Raw genomic sequence first — 25,954 nt, forward strand, 5'->3', positions numbered from 1 at the left:
GCACTCACTAGCTCCTTCCTCATGTCCCCATCCACAGCCCTCTATGTGATGGAGGCTGAACATCTGTAGCAGGCAAGCCTTTTCTACTCACATAGGCTAGAAGAGGGTTTTTAATCACGCCGGGAACTTAATGCGTAGAAAGGCCTTGCCAGTATAGATGTCTGTCCCCAACAGGTGGAAGGCTGTAGGAACAGGCAATGAGGATGTTAAGGAAAGGAGTAGGGCTAATGGGTTCAATTGCCCTCATGCAAAACTAATTGTGTGGGAAGGGAAACTTCTGAATAGGCAAGTGATGGTCTTCAGGATATACTATTCACTTTATTGAACAGGCTAAACCAATGTTTCCTGAACTATACAAACAGAACCAATTTTACAAGAGGCTTAAAAAAGCACACGTAGGCAAGTGGTATTTACACGTGTATTTAAAAAGTTAAATAGAACAAAAATAAATTGCTTCTTAAGATTTCTCAGAATAAGAAAGTTGAAAAGCCTTCATTGAAAGACTTGCAACTAGAGGGAAAGATAGCCAAAAGGGAACAGGAAAACATCCCCAGAACAAAATGAGCTGAATTGTCTTGTTTAAACATTAGCTAGCTACCTGTTGAAGAGTTTGGCCTTCTTTTTAATTCTCATCTTTTTTCCAACTAAAGCCAACTACCTGAAGCTTAGTTAGATTCAGTCTGGGGCTATAATCCCATGCACAATTCAACGGAACTTCTAAGCATATTTAGAATCATGGGTGTTTATGAAAAAGCAGTTAATGTGTGCATTTTGGCAGGACACAGCCAACACTTGGTGTTAATAAAAGTGGTATTTTTGTTGTTTTACAACTCCAACTTCTGTACAATATTTACATCATCACACCAAGTACAACTGTGCAAACTTAATATAGAGCCAATTAAGTGCTCTCTTAAAAGAAAATACACCAAATTATTCATAAGCCAGGAACTTTCTGTAGAACAAACGTGATTTCCTTTTATGAAGAGGAGCTTCAATGCAGTAACTGTGCGACTTAACCCACAATTTGTTCTCCTTTCATCCCAAACGTGCTGAGGAGTACTTGGTCTTAATTCACAGTTCGCTATTTATTCATCATAATGCAAAGACAATAAGAACTTATCCACATCCATTCCAGCAGGAAAGGCAATTGGTAGCTTCTTCTGCTGAAATAAAGAAAATACCCATATTAAGACCAACAAAATTTAGGTGCTTAAAATTTTAGTTGTGCAGGACTGTATTCTCACAAAAAGACATTCATCTATAAATATAATTAAATGTTGTAAACCATGGGTGGGATCCTATGTCCAAGCCACGTCCAGTGGGATTTCTGACTTTTTCCTTTTGAGGGGCACAGTTCTTTGACTTTTAGGCTCAAGTACTGAAGTGCTTTGGTCAACTCATCTCAGTGACATTTAGCCTTAATTCCCCAAAAGATTTACAAGTGCTAAAAGGCCTCAAGTGAAATTGGCATTCAGCATATCAAAAACCAAGAGCACCCTCCTCCACCAAGGCATAACATAACCTATGGAATGAACTGCATTGGCTTGTGGGATTTAAATTATTTACTGTATCAACAGCTATTCAGATACCTCTTTTCTTCTCTAATTTTGTTTATATAATTTTATGTAGTCCAACACTGGACATAGGGCTCAAATGGTCAACTGAAAAATGTGCCAAACTTTCATAGTGAAAAAATAGTACATCACACAAGTGTTAATTTGCAGTCTCTTATACTTACAATGGACAAATACAATACATAAGTATTGGTAAGTTTTCCTTGTTTCTTTGTCTGCAGGCTAGTGTACAAACACTTGCTTGAGCAAGTCAAGCAGGCCAGGCTAAACACCTGTGACCCATCCATCAAAGACTCAAGAGAAAGATGGTCCATAGAGAGGAACTGGGGAGGTACCTCCTAATCTAGCTCCAGCCAAATCTTTCTCCTGAAAAGATGGATGGAGAAGGGAGCACTCAGTGGATATCGAAAAGGAGGGAGAAGGGTTCTTTCCCCAAACGTGCAGATGTACCAACATGGGTTTTGGGGAAGACGTTTGCTGTCGTATGGCAGACTACATTGGGAAAGTGATGTTTCCCCGATGGGCTCTTTATCTAGGTTCTATGATAAAGGGCTATTCTTCCACATGTAGGCACTATGCTGGTACAGAAATAATGCCATGCTATTATATTTAAAACATAGGATCTACTTACCTTTACTTTCTTCTTTTTTATTGGCATTGTAAAGTTCTGAAGGTCTTTTTTACAGGCAGTCCGGGAATTCCTTTCACATTCAACCAAGTCTTCCTGCTTCCTTTTTTTGGCTGCACTTCTTAAAGACCTAAATTGTTGTGTATTGTCTTTAAGAGGAGTAGTTGTACTAGTCCTCGCAATAGCTGCTCGTGAAAGTATCATCAAGGTATGGGCAGCCATGCTAACACTGTTTTCACTACCCGTTTCGCTAGCTGGGCTACAGGCCGGCAAGTCAGGAGTAGCTGGAGGGACCATGATCCTTGGGGTTGTACTGTCTTCACTGTACCGTCTACACGTTGGTGTCCTTATCATATCAAAGGTATCATCCGAGTGCCTATCACCAGTTCCCGAAGGTGTACGGGGTACTGGCAAATCCCCATTTTCAGGGAGTTTACTAGCAGGGCTGTGCCTCTGAATGTCATGTAGCATTTCCACAGCTTGTTTAGTTAATGGACTGGTCAAGCAATGGGCTTGACTGGGAGATCTTGTCTGGTCTTTTTTTGACTCCTTTGAAAGCACTACTGCTGAATTTTTACTATTTGCATTTGACTGGAGCCCTTGTTTTTTAGTCAGTTCTTGAGCCGAAGTACTGTTCTTCTCATTATGAAGACCAATATTTTGTTGGCCATTTGATAGGTTTACCACCTCCTGGTTTTTAGGGGCTTTGTCAACACTCCTTTCTAGTTCATTCTCTTTATTTGCAGTCTGCTTTCTTAATACATCTGATGCCAGTGCGGGGCCTGAAGTCTTCCTCTCAGATTGGGTTTCCTTCACAGCCGAATTTCTGCAAGTCAGATCAGGCTTGCATAAAATCCTAGGCAGAGTTCTCTCACGCTCCCTCTTGCCAGATTGCATTTTGGTAGATGAAAGCAAAGAATTGGGATAGTTTCCAGGGACCAAAGGATTTTCATTCCTTTCTTTTTGCAATGCTTGAGTGCTTTCTACTGGAGTAACCAGAGTATTGTCAAAGCATAGCACTCTTCTGTGGCTTTCATTTTGTTTGGAACTGGCACTTGAGGTGTCTACCGCAACCATCTCCAGCTTTTTTTTCAAGTCTGCACAGACATTCTTGTCTGAGTTTCCAATTCTAAAATGAAAAAAGTAGGTAATATTTGGCAATCTGATCATGAAATTTCTATTTCACTTCCAATTCTTTTTGGTATCATTTTTAAAGCTGTTGCACAGTACTATAAACTTGTCAGACATGTTAATAACTTGTAGTGCTCAGTTTGCTTAAGGAGGACATCTTCACCTTCAAGATTTTTAAATCAAACAGCTCAGCTTTTGTTCTACTGAAATGACAAGATGTGAAAGGAGAAGCAGGACACAATCCATATACATCACTGTTTTATTCGTGAGGTGGTACAGCATTATTTTTAATTGTTCTATCTTCTATTGCATGCTTTAACCTTCAAAAGAAACATGTAAAATTTGCTGTATTCACATAGAACCAGTTAGAACAGTCTCCTCAGACCAGACCTGATAATCCTATGATCATTAATTGCAGAGGCAAGAGGAAGGCTGGCTCTAGAAAGGAAGTGGGAGGGGCCCCCTAGTCCATTCTCAGGCCAAGTCTTTGTTCCAAAGTCTATGCCTCCTATACTGGAGGGAAAAGAGTATACCCAGTGGATAACCAGAAATAGGAAGAAGAGATACCCATTTCCTATCTTCTACCCGTCAAGATTTATGGACCTTCATTTAAACATGAATGCTAGTAGCACATTTGTCACTATTTCAAAACCTGAAGTTCTTTGAACAACAAAGGGAAAACAAAGGCTGCTAGGAACAATGAAGAAAAAATTAAAACATAAAAAATCTTTTAAAAAAGCACATAATTAGGGCCAAATTATTGACATGGTTCTCAAGTAGCAACAACCCATCAGTTGTCATGCACAAACGGAAGAGAGACTCCTAGGTGCCTGCTACTTCTGCCTTTGATCAACAACCTACAATCGACTCCTTCACAGGTTGTTGAGCATGATATACAAAACTAGACTGATTGGTTGTTTAGGGGCTAAACAATCCAGTGATTAACCCATGGTTTGTTGTTGGGTTACCTGCTGGATTGGTTAGCCCCTAACCAACCTAGTGGTTCAGGTTCGGACATCATGCTTCATAGTCTATGAAGGAGCCAATTGTGGGTAGTGCAGTAAAAGTGACAGGCACGCTGCAGGTACTGTGCCTACTCTCTCCTGCTTGTCCCCAACAGACTGCACCACTCTCTGCACAAAAACAGTACAAATCACTCAAATGAAGAAATATATTGTGTAAATGCAGTGATCACATTTATTTTTGCCAGGTCAACTCCCACGATCACAATGCCTAAAAATAATCAGTGTAAATTGCAGAAATGGCTGTTCACTTTATCTGTGACCGGGGGATCTGTACATTTCTACATGCGAGTGCCTACCCAGGAATGTTGGGAACTGAGAAAAGTTGCTTTGGATAAAATGGGTCTTAACTGACCTTTGTACTCGAGAACCAGGACGATTTACAGACTCTGATCCGCTGGTCATCAGCTTTCCTAGAATATTAGTATAAAAAACAAACTTAATTAAAAATTTTAAAAAACCTGTATGGTCTCTCTTCAATTGACTTCACCCCAAGAAGCGGCCTGGTTCAAATAATTTCATATGGAAGAAAAAGGCAGTCAAATATATTATTTGCAGTCTGTTAACAATAGTTTTAACTTGTAGAATTAAGAAGGGATAATCAAGATGAAAAATCAGATTAGCATGGATAATCCATTATTGCTTGTCCAGGGCAGAAAAACACAGAGCTTTCCTCAGTACATTGCCAGCTTACCTGCATTTGATTTATTTCTTGGGATCCTCTGAGATTTGGGAGGGAGAGGTAGTTTAGGAACACCTCCACTGCCTAAAGAAGTCTGTACTGGCATGTGAAGAACCTTGGAAAAATGAAAGAAATAGAGTGAAGATTTCTTGTAAGATTCTCCAGATGAATAGTGACACTATGGAGATTCAGTAGTAGCATTTTACCTGTCGGGAAGGATCCGAAAATGTATTTCCACTTTGTCCCATTATAGATACAGGAATCATTCCCACCATTCCTTGCAACACAGGCTGTACTGGAGATGCAATTATAATGGTAGAACCTAAACATTAATGGACTCATGTGAGCAATAAAATTTTAGTACTTATTCACAGAGCTCTCAAGTTTCTCTCTCTCTCTCTTTCTTTCTCTCTCTCTCTGTGCATGTGCACGCACTGACTCAGAGAATGATCCAAAGGCACGTGACACAGTTCTATTAGTGAAGGTAAGGAGAGCTGGCCCTGTAAGCTATTAAGAAGACAAACTGCCTGGGAATCACATATAACCAGCTTTAAGCTCTTTGGAGGAAGAACAGGGTATGTGTAGTAAATAGATGTAGCGCTAAGCATGTTATTACTACAAGGTTGAGTGATCTCTGAAGAACAACATCGTACATAAATAACAAGTTACCGAAATTCTCTCAGGACTGGCTCAGATATTTATTTATTATGTATTTATTTATTGCATTTCTATCCTGCCTTTTTTTCCTCCTTAAGGAACCCAAGGCAGTGTACATAATCCTTCTCTCCATTTAATCCTCACAACAACATCCCTGAGAGGTAGGTTGGGCGGAGAGTCTGTGACTGGCCCAAAGTCACCCAGTGAGCTTCCATGGCTGAGTGGGGACTAGAAGTCGAATCTTCCAACTCCTGGGGCAACACTCTAGCCACTACACCACACTGGCTCTCTGAATTAGTTCTTCCAAATAAGAATGGCCCAGGCTTTCCTAAGTAGGTACACAGCCATGTGGAAAAAGTAATGATCCAGGTTGTCCCTGGATACAGCAGCTGCTTTTTGACAGCAATTTGTATGGCAGATGAAACATATTGGGGGAAGCCCTGCATATGAAGCAGAGTTGCACATGAAACTGCCCTGACACTGAAGCAAATGCAGAAGCCCTGGCAGCTCCTAGGAAAACACAGGCCTCTCTATTTTAATTCAAGGAGGGGCTCCTTGGTCTTGCTTTCTCCTCCTCTGCCTACCTCACCAATCACACCTCTTGATTAGTGTTCTGCAGTCTACAGCTTAAAATACAAGCCCTACTACTAGGGGTAGAAAAATGTCAATGGGAGGGTTGCAAGGGAATTGTCAACCTGATGCCCTATTACAGGGGTGTTGAACCTCTTTCAACCCAAGGACCAAATTCCATTTCAGAGAAGCTCTCCAGGGCCACATTACAGTTGTGGACAGGGTGAAAGGCAAAAGGAGTAGGCCCCAAAATACAGCCTATTTTAGCTTAGTTCTCTTACTGCCAATAACTAAGCCTTAAGAGAGGCACAACCTCTTAGAATGGGGAAAAACTGCACAAAAGCCAAGAAACCACCAATCAGTAGTCAGGTGAAAAGGGGTGGGGCCAAGGGAAAGTGGCATGGCCATCTGGGGAACCCTGGGAGGGCTTTACTTGGCCCTTGGGCCCGAGATTCTGCACTACTGCTTTCAGATTATCTAGAAGCCATAGGTGGCATCAGGGCAAGGCAACCATTTACATACTGTTCTTAGTTCTTCTAATCCTATTCTCAGAACAAATAGGGAATTAAGGTCCAGAAACTGGTGACAAAAACAATTGGATACAGCAATGGCTACATTGGTACAGCAATGGAGTCCATTTACAACTCATCCATCCTATCAAACCTAGTATCATGTGATTTTTGCCTATATAAAATATTTTCAGATTTAGGTGTGTACAAGTGGGGTAGCAGAAGCATTTTCCTGCCCCCTCCTCCCAATGGCAGCCACTCCCATCTCCTAAAAATGCTAGAGAGAGAAATGGTAGACACTGCTGAATGGCTTGGTGCAGGGGGAGGGGGGATCCCAGAGAATTGAGTAGAGGTGCCTTCCACAAGTAGAGCCTTTCCATCCATGGAAGGCAGATTCCATATCCAATCCAGTTGCTATAATTTTCCATTTGACAATCATGACACATTTTATCATAAGTTACCTTCAAGTGATGAGCACCAACTGTTACCGAGACTTGGGCAAACTTCAGTGAGGGCTGTTAATCAATAGTTACCTTGTGAAAAGTTTGGAGACATTGGTGGGTTCATAGCAAACAAATTGTTTGTTCTAGGAGGAGTCCTTAACTGCTGTGGTGTTGGAACCTGAGATGCAAGAGATGTTGAATTGCCAGGCAACACAACTAAATTAGATGGAGTAACATTTGCATTCAAAGCTGTTGGCTCAGTCACACAGGTGGCAATATAGACGCTGTTCGAGTTGCCAAAAGATGTGCTTGTGGCTGGCATCAGCTGTATAAATCCCCCATCCTTGGCAACACCTGATGCCCCAGCAAGGGAAATAACAGCACATTCTTCATTCTGTATATTCAGTGTACTCACAACAGAGTCTTGAGGTCTGAGAACAAGAAGGTTCTGTTCTACCAAGGTTGTATCTCTAGTTCTTTCAACCTCTTCTGAAGTTATGCATTTGGATGGTCCTGTCATCCTGGCTGGTGTTTTAGCTGGAGAAGATAGTATTATAGTTGGCAAATTTTCTCCAGTGATGCTGGAAACGGCATTGTTTAGCTCAGTATCTGATGAAATGAATGGGTCGTCACTAATAATGATTTTTAGGGAAACTATACCCGAGGGATCTACACCGGTGCCTTGACTGCTAGATGAAACACTACCAGCAACTTTGCTCCCTGGACTTGATTCTCCAACTGACTCTGGAGGAGGAGAATGGCATACACTGGATGTGGTGGGGTTGCTTTCAGATGTTTCTATATGCCTCTCATTGTCATAAGTTAGAAATATGCTATCGGCATCTGCTTTTGTAGATGATGATGGCTCTTGCAATTCTACCTGTGTGATATCCAAATGCTCCGATTTCTCGTTTTGCTCTTTTGCACAAGACCCTGGGTGCAGAGATTGTTCATCTGAATGAGGACCGTTGGAAGTATCTACAACTTCGAGCTGGAGCTCTACAGCATCGGGACTGGGTGCATTCACCACAAGTGCTGTGGAGGATTCTGACTCCAATTTACCCTGGCCTTGACAATGAGACAGTGTAGGACTTTTGGGGTTTTGCTGGCTTGGTACAGGAAATACAGCTGATTGTTCTGTTACCTCCTCTAGATTTGTATCTGATTCAGCTGAATGGCTAGAGTTGGTCACATTAGTTCCTTTCAGTATTTCACTGTGACCAGATCTCAGAGGAGTGAGCAATTGTGCATCTGTCTTTTCGGATAGCATATTATTTGGCAATGAGTAACATTCAGCTCTACCAGACAGCGATGTCTGTGGAGTTCTCAATGGATCATACTGCAAGTCAGATAGGTTTTGAACATCTTGATGTAATAGTTCATCAGTTCTACACTCTTGTGCTGCAGTTCCTTTGTTGTAAGATCCTACATTCTGCCCACTGAATTCTGGGCCAGAGACCTGATTTTGTCCAGATTCAAAGGAAGTTTTATGTTTGGTTCTTTGGTCAGGGGTTCCCATTTCAACTGAATCACTTTCACTCCTCACTTTAGAGTCCTCAGGAAATTCTCCAATTACTATAGTTTGCATCTTCAGGTGTTCTTCCAAGGTCACATCATTAGCACTGCAACAAGTCTTCAGGACACATATCTCTTTTGAATGATCTCCTGTGTATGAGAGACTCTCTTGGGAATTATCACCTACAAAACAAAACAAAACAAAACAAAAGTTTCAGTAAAACCATACAGATTTCAAACTAGTCCAGGACTAAGTCAGGTGGGCTCCATACCTTTTGAATCTAAACCTGTTATTTGTGTGATATTAGGGCTTGCTGTGCAGCCATGCAAGTGTATAAATGATCCACAAGTAAGATAGAGCAACATTTCAAACCACTCTAGGCAGCAATGCTTCAGCATCATCCACCACTTGAAATACTAGAAGGAAGTCTTCCCCCTCACACACCCAAGGAATAAGGTGCACATTTTCTCTACCAGTAAGGCTGGTAACGAGCAGAGACCTTGTCTCTTATTCCAAGGTACATAAATAAGGTCACAATCTTCCTCTCAGGTACAGAGACACGGATCAGATTTTTCTTGTCTTGTCCCAAGGAAATCATCATAACCCAGTGGATAAATGCTGTCTGATGAACAAAAGGAGGAGTCACTGCTAGGATTTGGAACTTCATTTCGAGGAGTTATTTGGACTGACAAATTTAAAAGCTTAGTTGTGGGGCAGCTAGGGGCAGAGTAGTTCAGATGTTGGATGATTCATCTTGGTGATATTGATACTCCACACAAGCCATTCTTACCATAGCCTCATACACACAGATGAATTTTTTATTAGTAACTGTTTGGGATTGGGATTGTAAAGGGAATTGTGATCACAGTAACTTGAATGATAAATTGATTGTAGTATCTTAAATGATAAGTCACTAAAGGCACAATCCTATGCATGTTATAGACAGAAAAATGTCCTACAATTCTCTGCATTTCCCAGCTAGCCATGCTGGCTGGGGAATGCTGGGAATTGTAGGACTTTTTTCTGTCTTAACATGCATAGGATTGCACCCTTAAAAGTCATAGTCAACCATAAGTACAAGGAGTAATAGACACATTTGGCTTAAAATGCTAATTATTTTTTTTGTTCTCTGTGTTTCTCAGGGCAGTGGTAATAGTAGCTGTAGTTTTCCTTAATACTAATGTATAGGGGGAATAGGATATTCATAAACAAAGAAAAATAATTCTGCAAGAATCTGTATTATTCATCCACAACAAGACACTGCTCATGATTGGCCAGAAGTGCAATTTACCACTTACCTGGGCTCTTTCCATTTACAAAGCTATACTTGATAGCTATGAAGCCAATTCTATTTTTCTATCAAAATGCATTCTTCTGCTTTAAAAATTAGGACGCAATTTGTAATCCATTTCCATTGGGATAGTGGAAGGAAGGTAACTGAACTTCACTGATTTGATTGAAATTGATGGGGCTACATAAGCATATGGGGTCCACCCCACCTTTAGACCAAAAAAAATGGGAGTCTCAGGATGGCTTACAAATAGTTAGAACACACACAATAAGCACAGTAAATACACACATGAAATAATTTAATTTAGAGCACTCCATCCTTTTGCCCCAAGAAAAATCAGAAATACAAATACAGTATCTTCCTTCCACCTCTATTTATACTTTCACTACCTCAGACTGCAATTCAGGAGTTAATTAAGCCCATGTACTTAAATACAGTTTTGTGCTACTGACTTTAAATCAGCATGGTATGTATGTATTTATTTATATCCCGCCTTTTTTCCTCCAAGGAACTCAAGGCAGCATACATAATCCTCCTCCTTCTTCCATTTTATCCTCACAGCAATAACCCTGTGAGGTAGGTTGGGCTGAGAGTCTGTGACTGGCCCAAAGTCACCCAATGAGCTTCCATGGCTGAGTGGGGACTAGAACCGGGATCTCCCGACTCCCAGTCCAGCACTCCAGCCACTACACCACACTGGCTCTCTATTTAAGATCCAAAGCCAGCAGTTGGCACTGGCAGTCATCCTAAGCTGATTTATGGAAGGAGGGGGAGGGAAGAAGGTTAGATGTCAAACACCAGTTCTCATTATGCTATTTAGGACACAATCCTATTGAGATAGATGGTTGCCTCCGACTTCCTCTGAAGTTGGAGGCAACTGCCTATCCAATGCAGGGTGGCTAAAGCATGGAGGAGAGGATTCCTTCCGTGGTCTGACTGCCCTGCAGTCTATAACAGCTTCTGTGGCCTCCTCCCCTCCCCACCCCTGGGAATGCTCCCTTTTCGCCCTGTCTGTGCTATGAGCATGGACAGGCATGAAGGGGCAGCTGCCATAGTTCTCTCTGCCCCAGCTATGAGAGTGAGGGGGTGGGAACACGGTTTCCTGGCTACATGCTCCGAGTGTTGTCTATGAGCTTGGAGTTGGGAAACTGAAAAATCCTATCTCATAGGATTGCTCTCATAAAGAATAACAATGTGTGTGTTTTCAAAGGAAGATGGAAGTTCCATAGTAATTGAAGTTTCAATTAATCAAATTGTAGCCTGACCCTATATATGTGTTTACCCAGAAGTATGTACCATCTATATCATGGGACTCAATTCTTGCTAAGTGTACATAGGATGCAACCATAACATTAATATATGACCATGTGAAATTTCCCCAACTCCAACAACATGTTCTCCATCTTATATGATGCACAATAAGTGCAAACATGATTAACATTCTAAGCCCTGAAAGCAAAGGAGAGTGTTCTGCAAGTATCAAAGAAAACACCACTGAAATTTTTTTTGGAACTGCTTACCAAGTTCTTTTGTTGCAATACAGCTTTCAAGTGCTTCTAGGTTTGCTTCATCCACCAATATTGCATTTTCTACTCCTCCACTCTGCATGGGAATGGCATGAGAAGCATTTCTACTACCCTTGGTTTTACCTATTTTAAAACAAGGAAAAAATGTAACTTTGGGGGATGTTGAAGCTTGATACAAGGTATAGCTGTTAAACTGAAGGAAGGCACAAGGGAGATACGTTCAGTCTTAAGATCAGTGCCTTAATCAGGTACATCTGTTTTTAGTAAAATTATCCTTGAAACTATTTTTGACAAGCACAGCAGGACAAAAACAATCAAGATTCCTTCCATTCTTTTTACCTAGCATTCCATAAATTCTAAATCTAATATGGATTGTGTCCCCCACCTTTAGGCAGACCTTTTTGTGGTGGTGGTGGTAGGCTTCTAGTGTGCATCAATCACAAATAATTGACAGCCACCAGACACTTCTAAGTGTTATAGCCATTAATAACTTTAGAACAGTGTTAAGCCTGCCATACAAGGTTCCTACGAAACTGGTCACTGGTAAGCAATGTCAGGAAAATTATGCTCGCTAGATAAAATCAGCTAGATCATGCTGAAATTTTGGTTTTCTGAAAAATCATTTTGGGCACAATCCAACTATCAGGAAGCACTTTAAATCCCACTGTTTTTAAACAGGAGATAATTTAGCACATGCTGAAGTCTCCTACTGAAACATGTGGGCCTTTAAGAGATGGCCTAGCCAAAGGCGAAGCATTTTAGTATTTTATAGTGCACTCCTCTACATGTCAATTCGGAAGTTTACTCTCATTGAGTGAAATGGGGGCTTGCTCCCAAATGAACTAGGTATATGATTGAAGCCTAAAGTTCCTTATTATTAAACTCACTGTATTCAAAGTGAGGAATAATTCATACCAAAATCAAATATATCGAAGAGCCCTTGAAATGCTGGATCTGACTCTGTCTGCTCCAGAATCTCCTGGATGGCTTCTTCAGTCATGTGAATTTCACCCTGCTATGTAGGTGTAAAAATAATCAAGAAATCAGGGAAGAGGCACCAGTTCTCTCTAAATATAGCTGTCACCTAGAAATGCATTTTGAAATATGCCTTCTTGCAAAAATCAGAAGGAATTCGTAAAATAAACATACTTCAGTGATAGATGCTGAAGTGACACCACCACCATTACAAATATTAGAATCCATCCTGACTGTACTTGCACCTACCATAGCTCCAAATGAGTTCAAGGAAATTATATTCGTATTTATTGGTCTACCGGACTACTGTACTGAACTCTGTGTGACGCTCCCTCGGAGAATGTTTAGAAATTTAAGCTGGTACAAAATGCAGTCGCTCAACTATTGAAGGGCTTGAGCAGTTTCTTAAAATGCACTCATTTTAAAACAGCTGCAATGGCTACTGATATGTTCTTCACCCAATTTTAGGTGCTCGTTTTAATCTTTAAAGTCCTAAATGACCTGGATCCTGCTTATATCAGGAAACGTCTCCTTCTGTACCAGCCCCAGCTCACAAACTGATATATATTAATGAGATCACGTTAAAGATCCCAGAACACGTGGAGGCCATGCAATCCTTTACAACAGGGGTGGGCATCTTTTTTGGCCCAGAGGGCAGCAGGCAGTGCTGGGTCAGAGCCCATATGAACACACCCAGAAAACAGCTGCATCAGGATCAATTGTGCTGGGGAACAGGGCTTGTGGGGATGACTCTCCCCACACACCCCATTCCCCAGCTCAGTCTTGTTCCTGACAGCCCACCAAACAATTGTGCTGCGTCGGTGTGAAAGGGGGGATTGGGCACCTATGGTGGACCAGACAGGCAGCCTCCTGTGTGCTCTGGGCTGCCCACCCCTGTGCTGCAAGAAGCAGGCCCTTTTCTGTTTCAACCCAAAACTTTCGACGCCTTCCTCAGCGGATTCAAATGGCTCTATCTTTCTTTTCCTTCTGAAGGAAGTTAAAACTTCCATTTTCTGTTCAGCCTTCAGCAGTCAATTTGTTAGCCTACTGTTTGTCTTTGCTTTTAGTCGACGTATAGTGTTTTAATTTCTGTAAGCTGCTTTGGTAATTTTTAATTGAGAGTTGCATAAAATATGTTAAGGCTTAGAATGTTAATCATGCACAAAATTAGATTCATGCCAAAAGTTGAACTATTACACCAAAGTCAGTACGTAAACAATGGTCACTTCTACAGAATGTAAAACACACCAATTAAGTAACGATCTTGGTCATAATCTATCAATAAACTCTTCAGGAAAAGGACTACTACTGAACTTAATAAAAATGGCACAGGACTTTAACTGTGTTCTTGTGCAGCTCTTATTCTTTTCAAAGAGGATCATGCCAGCAAAAATTTTGATTTACGGTACCCCATGGTCTGCACAACTTGTGGCTCTCCAAAGCAAATGTAGCCCCTCTGCCATATATTGTGGCTTGCTAGGGCCTTGACAACAATCCTGGTTTTGCAGTCTCAAGCAAACAGTGAAAACAGATTTATCAAGCCCGTGGTGGCTGGATGGTCTGCAGCTTGACTTGGCGGGTCACACGTTTTGCAGGCCTACTTTAAAGTAAGACATTGATGCTGACTCTATGCAACTCTTTGCTGTACGTTTTCTCTTTCATACATATACCAGGTACCAAATATACATCTTATATGGGAGTACACATTAGACCTTGGAACCTTACCTGAAGGCCAAGCAGTTCATCAATTGAAGACTCTTGTATTGTTGGGCCACTGTCTGCTTGCTTTGTTGCCTGAGAAATACTGCCATCACTAGAAAGCACAGTTACAAGTATTTAGTACATTTCAGAAATAATTTAGAGATCTGGAATAGGTTTAAAAGTAAGATCTGTTACCTGCCCAGGAATTTGTTAATATTTTCAGCTAGCTTCTCCTGAAGACATTTGTTGCTCAGAATTTTCTCTCTGGCATTTTCAATGATCATTTGCTAGAAAACAAATTTGAAGTGGTCCAAAGTTGTGTTTTTATAATTACAGAAAGGAAGCATTAATTTATCAGAACCCGTAAACATTTCCGCCCGATATCCTAGATATTTTCTATTTGTATAGCCATTCTTAATTGGCATATTGAAAATGAGACTGGCACATTTCCAACTGCTTCCCACATGCCAGTAATCTTTCTACATCAGTCTGAAAGTACTCTCACACACCCAAGCCAACCTAAAAGTGGAAGGCCTAAGGCCAATTTCATGTCATGTGTATTTAATAACTATGCTGCAACATGGTAACTGGATGGTAAAATTAGCTCTGCAAAATTCTGAACTGTAATATTTAGTTACATTCCTGTCATATATTTCATGCACATTTATGCCACGCAACAGTCTTGTATCTAAACTCTTAAGGATTAAAATGCGATAGTCTGCCCAAAAGGGTCATTAGAAACTATACAAAAGGATTAGCTTTTGGATAGTTTTTAAAAACTTATTTTATATATATTTTTCACAGCAATACACAAAACTAGAATGATCACAGCAAAAAGTTTAGAGGAGAAAAAGAAAGGGTAGAAGAGAGAAAATAAAAGTTGCTGTGCAGCTTTAAAAAACGGCTTACAGGAAGATCACCATCTATAAGTTCTAGCTGTTCACTTTCTTCTTCCACAGATGAGCTTTCTGGTTCCACTGTAGGAGAATCCCGCAAGCCACAGTTAGACAATGGTGGTCCAGATGATCCAGTACTTTTTTTCTTCTGGGAGTCACTGAAATATTTCAGATGTTTAAAAGAAACAGGAAAGACATGAAGACAGGACAAGAACATACTGGCTCATGCTGTAAGTATTATGTATTCATATCTCCTACCCTGTGCTGAATCTTATATTCATGTGTTTCAGTGGAACCTAGTGGTCTTACAGAGATCCACATTCATTATGGCAATTGTTATATAATTTCAACAGTTCACACTCTACAGTGACAAGATACAGTGTTGAGGGCAAAAGTCAGGTGAAGTGACTTCGCCAAAAGCCATACACAAGGCAGCGGAAAAGTGGAGCAGGGTCTATCCAGTGTTATAAGCAGAGGATCACATGGCCTCTCCATGTAAATCAGGATGAGCACAGAAAATGCACAGAAAATTCTTAACTCTGAATATACAGGAGATGCTTAAATTCTCAGTGAGTTGGCTGAGAACTAATATTTACCTTTTTCTTTCTCCGGGAGTCATCACAATTGAGTGAAGCTTCCGTTCTTGGAGTGAGGAAACCAAGCTGAGAGAATCTCCTGCTTTAAAAAGAAAAACTGTGTGATACCAGTGTTGCTTCTGGGATATCATATAATGGTTTTCTCTTGTCAACAGCAAAGACAATGACAGGGTGTGACTGCATCCTGGAAAAACATATGCATTCTCTTTTTTTAAAAAGGGGGGGTGTTCACAATTATGAGAATTTGGACCATATTCTATTTTCAGATTCTAGCACACACACCAGGTTCAGTGCCAGAAAGCCAATCCAATAACCTGCAGTTCAACAGCCGTTATGTGGATTTCTCAGCACTCTCATTCTAACCACCCACAGGCATAAAATGAAAAATGAAGGATCTGTAACAAGTTTAAGCTTACTGTTAACATGGCTTTCCTGCACTTGGCACTGATGTGCAGATGAAGAACTTGATCTTGTCTGAGTCAGACTTGGAGTTATTACTGGTTTAAGAATAACTTGTGTGGCTGTCATTGAAGTAGAATTAAGTTGTCCTGCCTGATGAGCTACAGATGATGACCCTACGTTTGAAGAGGCTGAGTGCTGAAGACATTTTTGCTTTTTCATCTCCGCAATTGCACTTCTTGTGCGGCCTAGAAGAAAATAAAATTAGCTAGAGGCACAGAAGTTTATTAAACTGTATCTTTACTATTTTAGAGTTAGTTGTGGAGCTGAAATAAAACCAATTGTTCCCTCACCCTTGAAGTAATTTTGAGACAGGAAGCAGTTACAGTTTTCTTTCTAAACAGATTTGGTGTCAACTGCTAAAACAAACAGCCAGTTGCTGTGCTAACACGATTGTAGATTCAGGAGTTAGCAGGTTACAAACATGAAAGTCTGGCCACATTCCCAGTCTATGGAACCTGAGAGCTAATTTATACATGCAGAAATAGATCATGGTACTTTCCTGGAATACTTGCAGATCAGGACAATTGTTGCATCCCCTACTACCCTCCCTTCTAGAACTAGCACTACAGCAGTTTCAACTTGCCAGTTTGCTTTGGGGGCGGGGGGGGGGGAAGAGATAGGAATAGCCAACTATTAACGTTATCTATGGAGAGATGACCAGAAGGAGGGATGGAGAGTCTATACCCTGCTAAAATATTGAGTCTTGTTTCAAAGGCAAGGGTTTCAGAACCTCTTTCAACTTAAGGGTGGAATTTCATTTTGGAGAAACCCTGAGGGGCTGCATTCCAGTGCTGGGTGGGACTAAAAGCAAAGGAGGTGGGGCAAAAAACCTCAAATGCCACCATATTTTAGCATAACGCTCTTACTGCCCATACTAAGCTTTAGGAGAGGCAATTCAACCTTTAAGACTGTGGGGAAACTGCACAAAAGCTAGGAAACCACCAGTTGGGGGAAAGGAGGTGAGGCCAGGGAAAGGGGCGTGCTGGAACCCTGGAGTGCTGGATTAGGCCTCCAGGAGGGCCAGATTTAGCCCCCGGGCCTCAGGTTCTGCACCTGTACTCTATGGGCTATATCTGTATTACATAGTCCAGTGTTAAACAGTTCCACTATAAATGTTTCAAGGAGATCTCATATCTCTTTAAGGCTGAAAATTTAAGCATACTTAGTTAGAAGTGAATTTCACTGAAATCAACGGGACTGACTTCCAAGTAAATATGCTTCGAGTAAGGCTGCAATTTGAGGAGTGAACTCAGACTACATAGCATAGATGTCTTCTAATACATACTCCGTTGATGAGCAGAAAATCCACCAGAATTCTGCATGCTCCTGCAAAATGAATTTGCAATCTAAATTAAAATACAATGTACTATAATGTATATTTAGTTCCCTATGTACTAGTTAGGTAATAGCCTCATAGTAACGTATACATTCAGATTAAGCGATGAAACAAATGTAGAAAAATGAATTAAAAAATCAAACACGAATATCAATGTACAATTTTGTCATCGATTTCATGTTGCCTCTGGTAAGAGGCAAGAACAGAGTTTCGTAGTCATTAAGGTTTGTTTTATTTTGATGTATTTTATACATACTTTGGGGGCAATTTTACTACTTGGGACCATTATAACCACAAATAAGGGAGAACATCACTCTAGCACTTCTGAGTTTGGTCATCCTGATTTGGCAAAGCTTGAGGATCAGTCTTATAAAACCTAATAACTTACATCAATACAAAAGACCAGTAGATCACAAAAAAAGCTACTGAAACAATAGCACAGAGGAGGAACGTCCCATATAATAAATGTAGACAGACTCCCTTTGAAATATGCACTGTTTGCTTTGAAGACAAATTACCTGATTTGAGAAAGTGTGTAGTCCAACTTCTTCCACAAGGATGACATCATTGCTGGAACATCATTTGTTGCTTCTTAAAAAAAAAAAATCAGCACAAGTGTCAAATATTAAAAGGGATTTTGACTGGAAGGTTTGTGAGTCAGCTGACAAGACTATACAATCAAGAGACTAAAAATACAATGTTTGTCATAAAAATCACTGGTGCTTTTAGTATCTCTCACTTTATGGGGGAGGAGAAAATTTGGGATATACAGATGTATTGAAAGAAATGCAACGAATCCACTTGGTAATAAGTCAAACTGATTTCAACAGAGCTTGTTTCCTAGTATGTGGGATGAATTTTGCATCGCAAGGTTAGTGCTTATATGTAATTCCTCAAAGTTAGACTCGCTCCTATTTACATTCTATTCTGAAAATAACATTCAACTGATGGTGTTGCACATCTCACTGCTATCATAATTAATCATAACTGAAGAACAAACAATTACAAACTGTTTAAACAGCAAATATATTCAGCTGTGTTTTTCTAGATCTGACGAATTGGTCACAAGCCTATCCTATCAGCATTTACCCTACAGCAAAGATATATAACACATGATCCCTCCATTTCCTGGGGGATCAGAGGAGTTAATCCACTGGATGCCTCCTCACACCAAACAGAAAACTGACAAATGACCTCAGAAGCAGAAGTAGTTAGTCAAAAGTCTGCCAATACAGCATGCTAAATATATGCAATACTTTATTTTGCTAAAATTCTAAAAATGCATTAAGAAGTGGGCCAGAATGCCAACAATAATCGGCACCGCTTGTTTTAAGATCAAGCTAAAGCATATTATTAATCTGTATTATTGGGTAGCAGCCATATCGGGGGTCAGACTAAGTAGCCTCATGCAGTCTCATGCTTCATGTTCTTGCTGAGCTCTTTCTCCCTTGAATATATTGTTGTAAGCTGACGAGACACAGGAATCTCTTATCTTGTCAGCAAGGCTAAGGTTAAGTCAAATTGCATATCATGTTCCTGTTCTTTGCTTATTGCAGACCATGTTCTCTTCTGTTCTCTGCTTATCATGGCTACCCTATAACCCATTTCTTGTATTATAAACAATGGTGCTAGGAGAAGAAATGTTGAGGACTGCAACCCCACACGGGAGGGAGAGGAGGAGCCGTTTCCTATGTGTCACAATATCTATAAAAACAATGTGCTGATGTAAATTGGGGCTTCTGGCTCTATGGAAATGATTCCAGCCTTAAGCCCGCGCGTTAAATAAAAAAACTCTTTTTCCTTCACTCCGTGGTCTCTCTGACTCTGAGTTCTGCAACAATTGTAGCCAGAAACTGATGCACAATCCAGTGGCAGTAGTGTTTCATTTAAACCAGTCTAACTCCCTTAATATTGACTGTACCAAAGCCAGTTACATCTAAAAACATAGTTTCATTTAACTGCTACTTGGCAAATCACATCACAGCCCAAAACTGGAACACGAACTTATGCAATATAAGGGTCACATTTTCCCATATATATTTCCTCTATTGCAATCAGTTCAAAATCTACGGTCCAGCTCCAGATGTTCCCGCTGAATGAAATTCGCAGGAGACTACCAGCAGCAAGGGCCTTTTGGTAGTGCATCAACACTTGGGAATACCCCCCCCCGGGGGGGGGCAGGTCAGCCTAGCTTTGACACTGTGCCTTCAGGTGCCAGCTGAAAACCTGTCTTTTTCAGAAGGCTTTCGGGATTGCCTGAGGCTGCTTGCAGGTGTCTTATTTCTGTTACCACATTGCTGGTTAATGTTAATTATTTTTAGTTTTTGTAACCAATATGCTTGTTTTGTTTTAAACATGCCTTTATACTGCACTGAATTTATTTTATACACAAAGCTGGGATATAAAATTTTAAAATGAAATAAATTAAATGAATTTAACTGTACATGATCAGTATGTTCCAAATTTATTGTCAAAATAGGCAAATACTATTAATAACCTCTATGATTCGCATGTCCCAAAACCATCGCTCACACTTACCTTTTGATTTCATTGCTATATACTCATTCAGTATGGTGATTAAGTTTTTTCCGAACAGAGACTGAAGAAAAGAGAACAGCATTAAACTACAGCTTTTCCAGCAACAACGTAGTGCAATAGCCTGGCTTATCAAAAGCACAGTGGTTAGAACACACAGTTTGGCCCCACCAAACAACCCATTTTCATGGGGATGACAGTGGGTGGAAAAATAGGGTATTTCAATCAGCCCTAAGTTCAAATACTTCTTATACTGGCTTTCTTGGAAAATATAGCAAGATTCAGGGGCATATATAAAGGGATAGTCACCTAAGTAAAAAATATGTACTCACCAGTAAACAAGCTGGAACAAAGCCTTCCCCAGTGCAGTGCTCTGCATATTCTTTTAAGTCTGAACTTTCCAATATAAACGCTTGGCATGTGGCTAAAAGCTTTTCTTGTTGTAAATATCCTGCAACAGACAAAAATATTTTTCGTACTCTGTGTATCAACTGCCTAAGGATAAAAAGTAAAGTAATGCTACAGTGATATACCTCATTCATTGCATTTATGGTATGTTTCCAGAAGAAGCATCCCTTGAAATTTTATAAAGAGTTTTAATTATATCATATCATTTAAGAAGGCATAATTAAAACCTGATGATTGCAACATGGAATGTTCTCCTAAGCTGCACACTTACCTGAGAGTAAGCTTCATTAAATACAGTGTAACTTGATTCCCAATAAATATGCTTAGGAATACTAGTCTGAATCAATGCCTTGTTCCTTTATTGCCATACTTAAACATGACTGGTATCTCTTGCACTCTGCTGGTTACCAAACATATTGTTTTACAACACTGTAAAAGTAAGCATAGTCGAACAATCCACCAATGAGCAGATGACCTATCCTCACTTGCCATACATGAATTAGTTACATATGGTAGATTACAGAAATTAGATGTGTACCAACCAAACTATATGAAAAACCTAGCTGAACTCTATGTGTAGCTGAAGGTAAAGGTATTTTGTTTATGACATCACCATCAACTGAAAACTTGGGAAATGAACAAAACCTAAGAACATTGATCCATACCCCTTCCCCCTCTACTAGCTTTTGATTTTACTGTACATTTATAGAAACTAAAACCAAAACTCTAACGGAAGAACCATGATCGGTGTCTCTAACAAAGGGCCAGTTCAAATGATCTTTTCTTCATTCTCCTCCCAAGTGGAGGAAAGCAACACTTTCCCCACCTTGTATGCCTGTTGTGCTGGGCATCCACACATGGGCATAACATTGGAATGTGTACATGTAAAAGGGTGCATACATATGCAATCCAACACATATAGGCCTGGACAGCATGCTATCACATTTTCATCCTATTTTATGTATTAGATTTTTATACTGCTCAATAGCCAAAGCTCTCTGGGCAGTTCACAATTAAAACCATAAAATACTATTTGGAAAAACACAATTTTACAAGTTTAAAAATACCAGGTAAAACCAAGATAAAGCCCAGCAGTGGTTACAGTCCAGAGAAAGCCTGTGTGAAGTGTGTTTTTAGGAGGCGTTTAAAAGATGTTAAAAGATGTTACATTTTCGGCCTCCCAAACTGCAGGGGAGAAAGTTTTCCAGAGGGTGGATGCCATTACAGTGAAGGACCGCCAGCGAGGTTCTTCATGGCCACATTACATTCGCTTTGCAATGACCAGCAGGACCTCCTCTGAAGATCTTAAATGCTGTCTGGGTATATAGAAGGTAAGGCGGCCTGCTAGGTAGCCTGGTCCCAATTTTACACCCTATTAAAGTATTAAAGCCATATATGGATGTCCAACAATCTCAGGGAGCAGGACACACATCTCTGGTGGATGCGGAGGCATGATTTCACACACATAGTCTAGGCATCACTGTGTGCAGAGATCAAGAGAAGAATGACCCCATTCTAACCAGAGCTGTGTTTGTGAAGGGCAGGCTTGATTATACACAAGAGCAGCACAGTAATGATTTGAGATCTGTCATTTCCAACACTCCATCTGCAGAGAGCAGCAGGGAAATGGATGACAAGGTGTGTACACATGCTGGTTTATGTAGTCATTATGATTTCTTTTGCTTTTTCTCATTCTGTGGACTCATAGGAATCATTCTGCATGACACCAACAGGAAAGAAAACAAAACCAGCTGCCGGTAACACATTCTGTAAATAATTGTGTTTATTTTTAATGGGAACACAAACATGGAGATTAACTGAAGACTTGGTTATTAGCAAATGGTTATATTTTCTTATTTGCAGAAACATACATAGCAGGTTCTCTCTCATTTTTTTGCCATTCACTGATCTGCACAAGTTAGACTATTTTTCTTTGTTTGTTTTTTGTTAGGAGGACTGAAGCTGGCTTTGTGAACTAGTACAAAGAACAAACAAACAAACCCTCAAAACTGCCTAGGACACAATGATGCTAACCTGAAAGTCACCATTGTTCAAGAAAAAGAATTTCAAAGGCAGTCCTGTGAAATTGCTAAACTAGAATTGATCAGCAAAGTTGATTCTATTTTTTTAGGACTCAAGTCAGGACCAGGGTTTTTTTCTCTTACTATGGGTGTAAAACTAACACAGGTCAGCAAGGGAAATTGTTCACCAATTAATAATTATTTTGAAGTCACTATACACATCTTGCATACATTTCAGCTTTGTACAGAAATATCAGACCATACTAATTGGATTTAATAGACATTTGGCCCCAATGTTTACAATGTTTTCTCTTTACCCATGCCAACTGAGGATAACACTTCATGCATATCATGGTTGACTCCATTACTTTATTTAACACATTTATATCCTGCTTTTTCTAAAATATTCTGAGTGGCTAACTGTGCAATCCTATGCATATTTAGACAGAAAAAAGTCCTACAACCCCCAGCATTCCCCAGCCAGCATGGTTGTAGAACCTTTATTCTGTCTAAACTTGCATAGGATTGTGCTCTAAGTCTGTAAAAGCCTATGTCACAATACATTTGTCCGGTGCCACAGACTCTTTTTTGTATTTGCTAGTAAGATGGTTGACAAATGACAGGCAAGCCCCAAAGACAAGAAGCTTGTGGTGGGCCACTTTAGTGATACAATTTTGTACTGCCTTGGATAATAAAAATTTGGGGGGTGGGGGGTTAATACACTGGGCCACTGTAGTGATATGATTTTGTACTTCTGCCCTGGATAATAAAAAGGTGAGGGTAGGGGCTTAGTGCACAAACACCTATCTACTGATTCTGTGTAACGCAAATGTTTGTATCTTCATTTTTATGTGCAGTATAAAAAAATTCTATTCAACCTAGATGCCTCCACATTTATTGATGTCCGATGAAAGATCTCACCATGTCATGTTGTACCTCTTATCCCCTAGAACCAACTACTTACACCAAAGGATAAGAGAAAGAATGAGAATCAAGGAACAGAAATGGTAAAATACTTAATTCCCAGGAGAAGAGAATAAGTTCCTACTTTCTTCCCTCAAACAAGAGGGTCGGCAGGGGGGAGACACACAACTGATACGGGAATCTCCAGATACTCCTCTGTGTACCCCTCCTATGGTTCTCTATATGCTCCAACTATCCCTATTTACCAGGGACAGTCTATTTTTATTATCTTATTAAAATTTTGCCACTTTCTTGACAGTGCAAATATATGCATGTTCACTAGGAATTATGTCCAGGTAAGGTTGCATAAGATTGTACCCCAAGTTGTATGGATGAAGATATTGTCCCTCATATATAAATAAATAAATATGTTAAGGCACAATGCAATGCACAATGCCTAAACATTTCACACACTATAGCTGCTAAAGATATATTTTGAACTGATACAATGGACAACTATGTTTTCCCAATATGTTTTACCCAGAAGAACCACCAAATGGAAAAAGCCAAAACAGTGGGCATGTCACACTAAGCCACCCTGAGAAGAAACCAAGCTGGGTGGGTGGCTTAGTGTGACATGCAAACAGGTGAGTGGCTTATCCATTACTCCCAACAAAAAATTACCCACTGCGTGGCTTGCTTCTCTTTCAGTCCCTCTTAGGCCTCCAGCCTGCTGCTGGCACACATCCCAAGGGGCTTTGTGGCAGAAACCCTTATTTCTTCATTCTCTATGTCAGCTCCCTTTCTGTAATTGGTCCACTCCGATTGCTGGCTGATGAGAGAACCCCCCCCCCCCCGCATCAGAATATGTTTCTTTAAAAATGTTTTAATATGTAGTTTTATTCTTTTATCTTTGTGAATCACTGCTCCGAGATCTTTTAATGTGAAGCAGTATGTAAATAGGAAATAATTTTCCAAGCCTTTATGAAAGGAGGAAGGCTTTCTTTCTTTTTAAAAATATTTTCCCCCTTCTACTGCTCTGTGATGAATTTTGCCTAATTTCTGTGTTCCCTCTCACTGCTCAGTAACCCTCCTGTACATCTGACAGCTAGCAACAGAGCAGTAGAATAGAGGGCAAATTTGTGCAAATCTCATGGCAGGGCAGTAAAACTAAGGGGGAAATTGCACAAATCTCATGGTAGGGCAGTGAAATGGAGAAAGAAATTGTGCAAATTTCAAGACAAAGCAGTACAACAGAGGGGAAATTTGTGCGAAATTCCTGGTGGCACTTGCGCAGGAGCAAAAATAACAAATAAAAACTTGCAAATGTGCTCAGGACAGTCTTTGGTGCCCTTTTTTATGATTCCTACTTAAAAATCCATCCTGAAGCAGAGAAGGGATGAGGGAGAATAGCAGAGAAAATAGTGAGATCACAAAGAGGATCAGGGGTTTTTGCTGCTCTTGCCAGCCAGCTCTCTAGCTATTCCCGTCATCCAATGAAAAAATTGCCCTTCCAGGTTTGGACATCACATTACGCCACTCTGAACAACCCTACTACAACAAACCATGGGTTCTCAGGGTGGCTTGTTTGTGCAAAATGATCTACAACAGGAAAACTGCTTTGAGTTTGGACATCACACCAAGCCATTCTATGACCACCCATGATAACAACCCACCGTGGTACAGCATGACATGCAAACCCAGTCAATGACTTAAAATCATCATCCCTCTTCCTACCATACATATATACACCGATTTACTTATAATGCATCTTGTAACTGATTTTAATGCTAAGCCACTTCGGAAGCCAATCTGGACAAGAAAAGCACATCATACATACATATAAATAAATAAATAACACACAACATCTCGGTGTTTAGATCACAGGAGAACAAGCTCTGGTAGAGTAAATGAATGCAGCAGATAAGAGCAGGGCCTTCAACAACGTCCAATAGCGTGAAGGGGCAATTATGGGTATTTCTTTATTTTAAACATGTTTACGCTGATCCTCAGGCCAAAAGGATCCCACAGCAGGTTACATATAATCAGTTGAACAAGACAGTCCCTGACTGCGGGCAAGCCATCTAAAAAAGACACGACACACAAGGAAAAGGGAATGGGGAGGGAAGAGGAAAAAATACAGATGAGTATGGGAGGAGGGATGTCTCCAGCGTGTCCCTTTTTTGTTTTCGTTTGAGAAATGATGGCGACGAATGGTTCGCCCTTTGCCATGCCCTTCCTGAAACCCCTCAGAAATCCACACCGTGGTCAGACGGGAAGGAGCAAAAGGGGCCATTTTCCCAGCAGCCCTCCTCGTCAGGGTGTCCCTCTTCGCGCTTACCTAGCACCAGGCGGGCCACGTCAGACGGCAGTAACATGGTGAGGGGAACAGGGGAAGGGGGAGTCCCCCCCCCAATGGGGTGGAGGAGGCAACAACTCCCAGAAAGACGCCTATTCTCCCCGCGATTCCTCAGACCAACCGACTCTAGAAAGGCGCCCAAACCTCCCCGCAGAAGCAGCAACCACCCCGTTCCCCGCCCAGCGACTTCCGCTATCGGGAGCAACAACAAAT

At 40.6% G+C, this 25,954-nt stretch overlaps 2 protein-coding genes across 21 annotated transcripts in view; one reads left to right on the forward strand and one right to left on the reverse strand.

The window, feature by feature from the left end:
• The window catches only part of ACAT1 (acetyl-CoA acetyltransferase 1), a 39,496-nt gene extending 16,142 nt beyond the window's left edge, over positions 1–23,354 (forward strand). For 2 of the 12 annotated variants that reach the window (XR_014788979.1, XR_014788984.1), the window contains exons 13-14: positions 15,185–15,351; positions 15,737–16,994. Coding sequence is in view for 2 of the 12 variants with exons in the window: in XM_084842737.1 (XP_084698863.1) it covers positions 5,481–5,487 (7 nt within the window). In the remaining 10 variants the exon portion in view is untranslated. Of the gene's footprint in view, positions 1–5,480; positions 5,503–15,184; positions 18,131–22,166 lie in introns of those variants that run through there. The other 10 variants (XM_084842739.1, XM_084842740.1, XR_014788982.1 and 7 more) reach the window with 9 other exon arrangements.
• NPAT (nuclear protein, coactivator of histone transcription) lies at positions 405–25,911 on the reverse strand. Of its 9 annotated transcripts, none has more exons than XM_084842734.1 (18): positions 25,724–25,911; positions 20,383–20,501; positions 20,054–20,114; positions 18,034–18,106; positions 17,465–17,505; positions 16,134–16,364; positions 15,718–15,796; positions 15,135–15,279; positions 14,421–14,512; positions 14,250–14,337; positions 12,465–12,564; positions 11,544–11,672; positions 7,307–8,914; positions 5,244–5,359; positions 5,050–5,152; positions 4,711–4,768; positions 2,206–3,331; positions 405–1,163 (listed from the first exon to the last, which is right to left on the reverse strand). In XM_084842734.1, the coding sequence occupies exons 1-18, from the start codon at positions 25,758–25,760 to the stop codon at positions 1,086–1,088; spliced, it is 4,284 nt and encodes a 1,427-aa protein (XP_084698860.1). In that variant the 5' UTR covers positions 25,761–25,911; the 3' UTR covers positions 405–1,085. The 9 variants fall into 9 exon arrangements, with proteins under 9 accessions (XP_084698860.1, XP_084698859.1, XP_084698856.1 ...); XM_084842733.1 differs by having other exon boundaries at positions 15,718–15,799; XM_084842730.1 differs by lacking the exon at positions 25,724–25,911 and having other exon boundaries at positions 405–1,160; positions 15,718–15,799; positions 20,383–20,686.
• Positions 25,912–25,954: the final 43 nt, after the last annotated feature.

This window comes from Heloderma suspectum, chromosome 3 (genome assembly GCF_057233095.1).
Source record: "Heloderma suspectum isolate Gila_16-S chromosome 3, 16-S_ref, whole genome shotgun sequence".
Taxonomy (NCBI): Eukaryota; Metazoa; Chordata; class Lepidosauria; order Squamata; family Helodermatidae; genus Heloderma; species Heloderma suspectum.

Bases quoted from the DNA above. Each gene is read 5' to 3' on its own strand.
- NPAT (XM_084842726.1), bottom strand. From the start codon at position 20,592: ATGAATGAGGTATATCACTGTAGCATTACTTTACTTTTTATCCTTAGG. The intron at 18,107-20,053 runs GTAAGTGTGAGC...TTTTTTTTTAAG, and splicing joins TATAGCAATGAAATCAAAAG to AAGCAACAAATGATGTTCCA. The intron at 5,153-5,243 runs GTAAAATGCTAC...CATTTTTCCAAG, and splicing joins TTTCGGATCCTTCCCGACAG to GTTCTTCACATGCCAGTACA.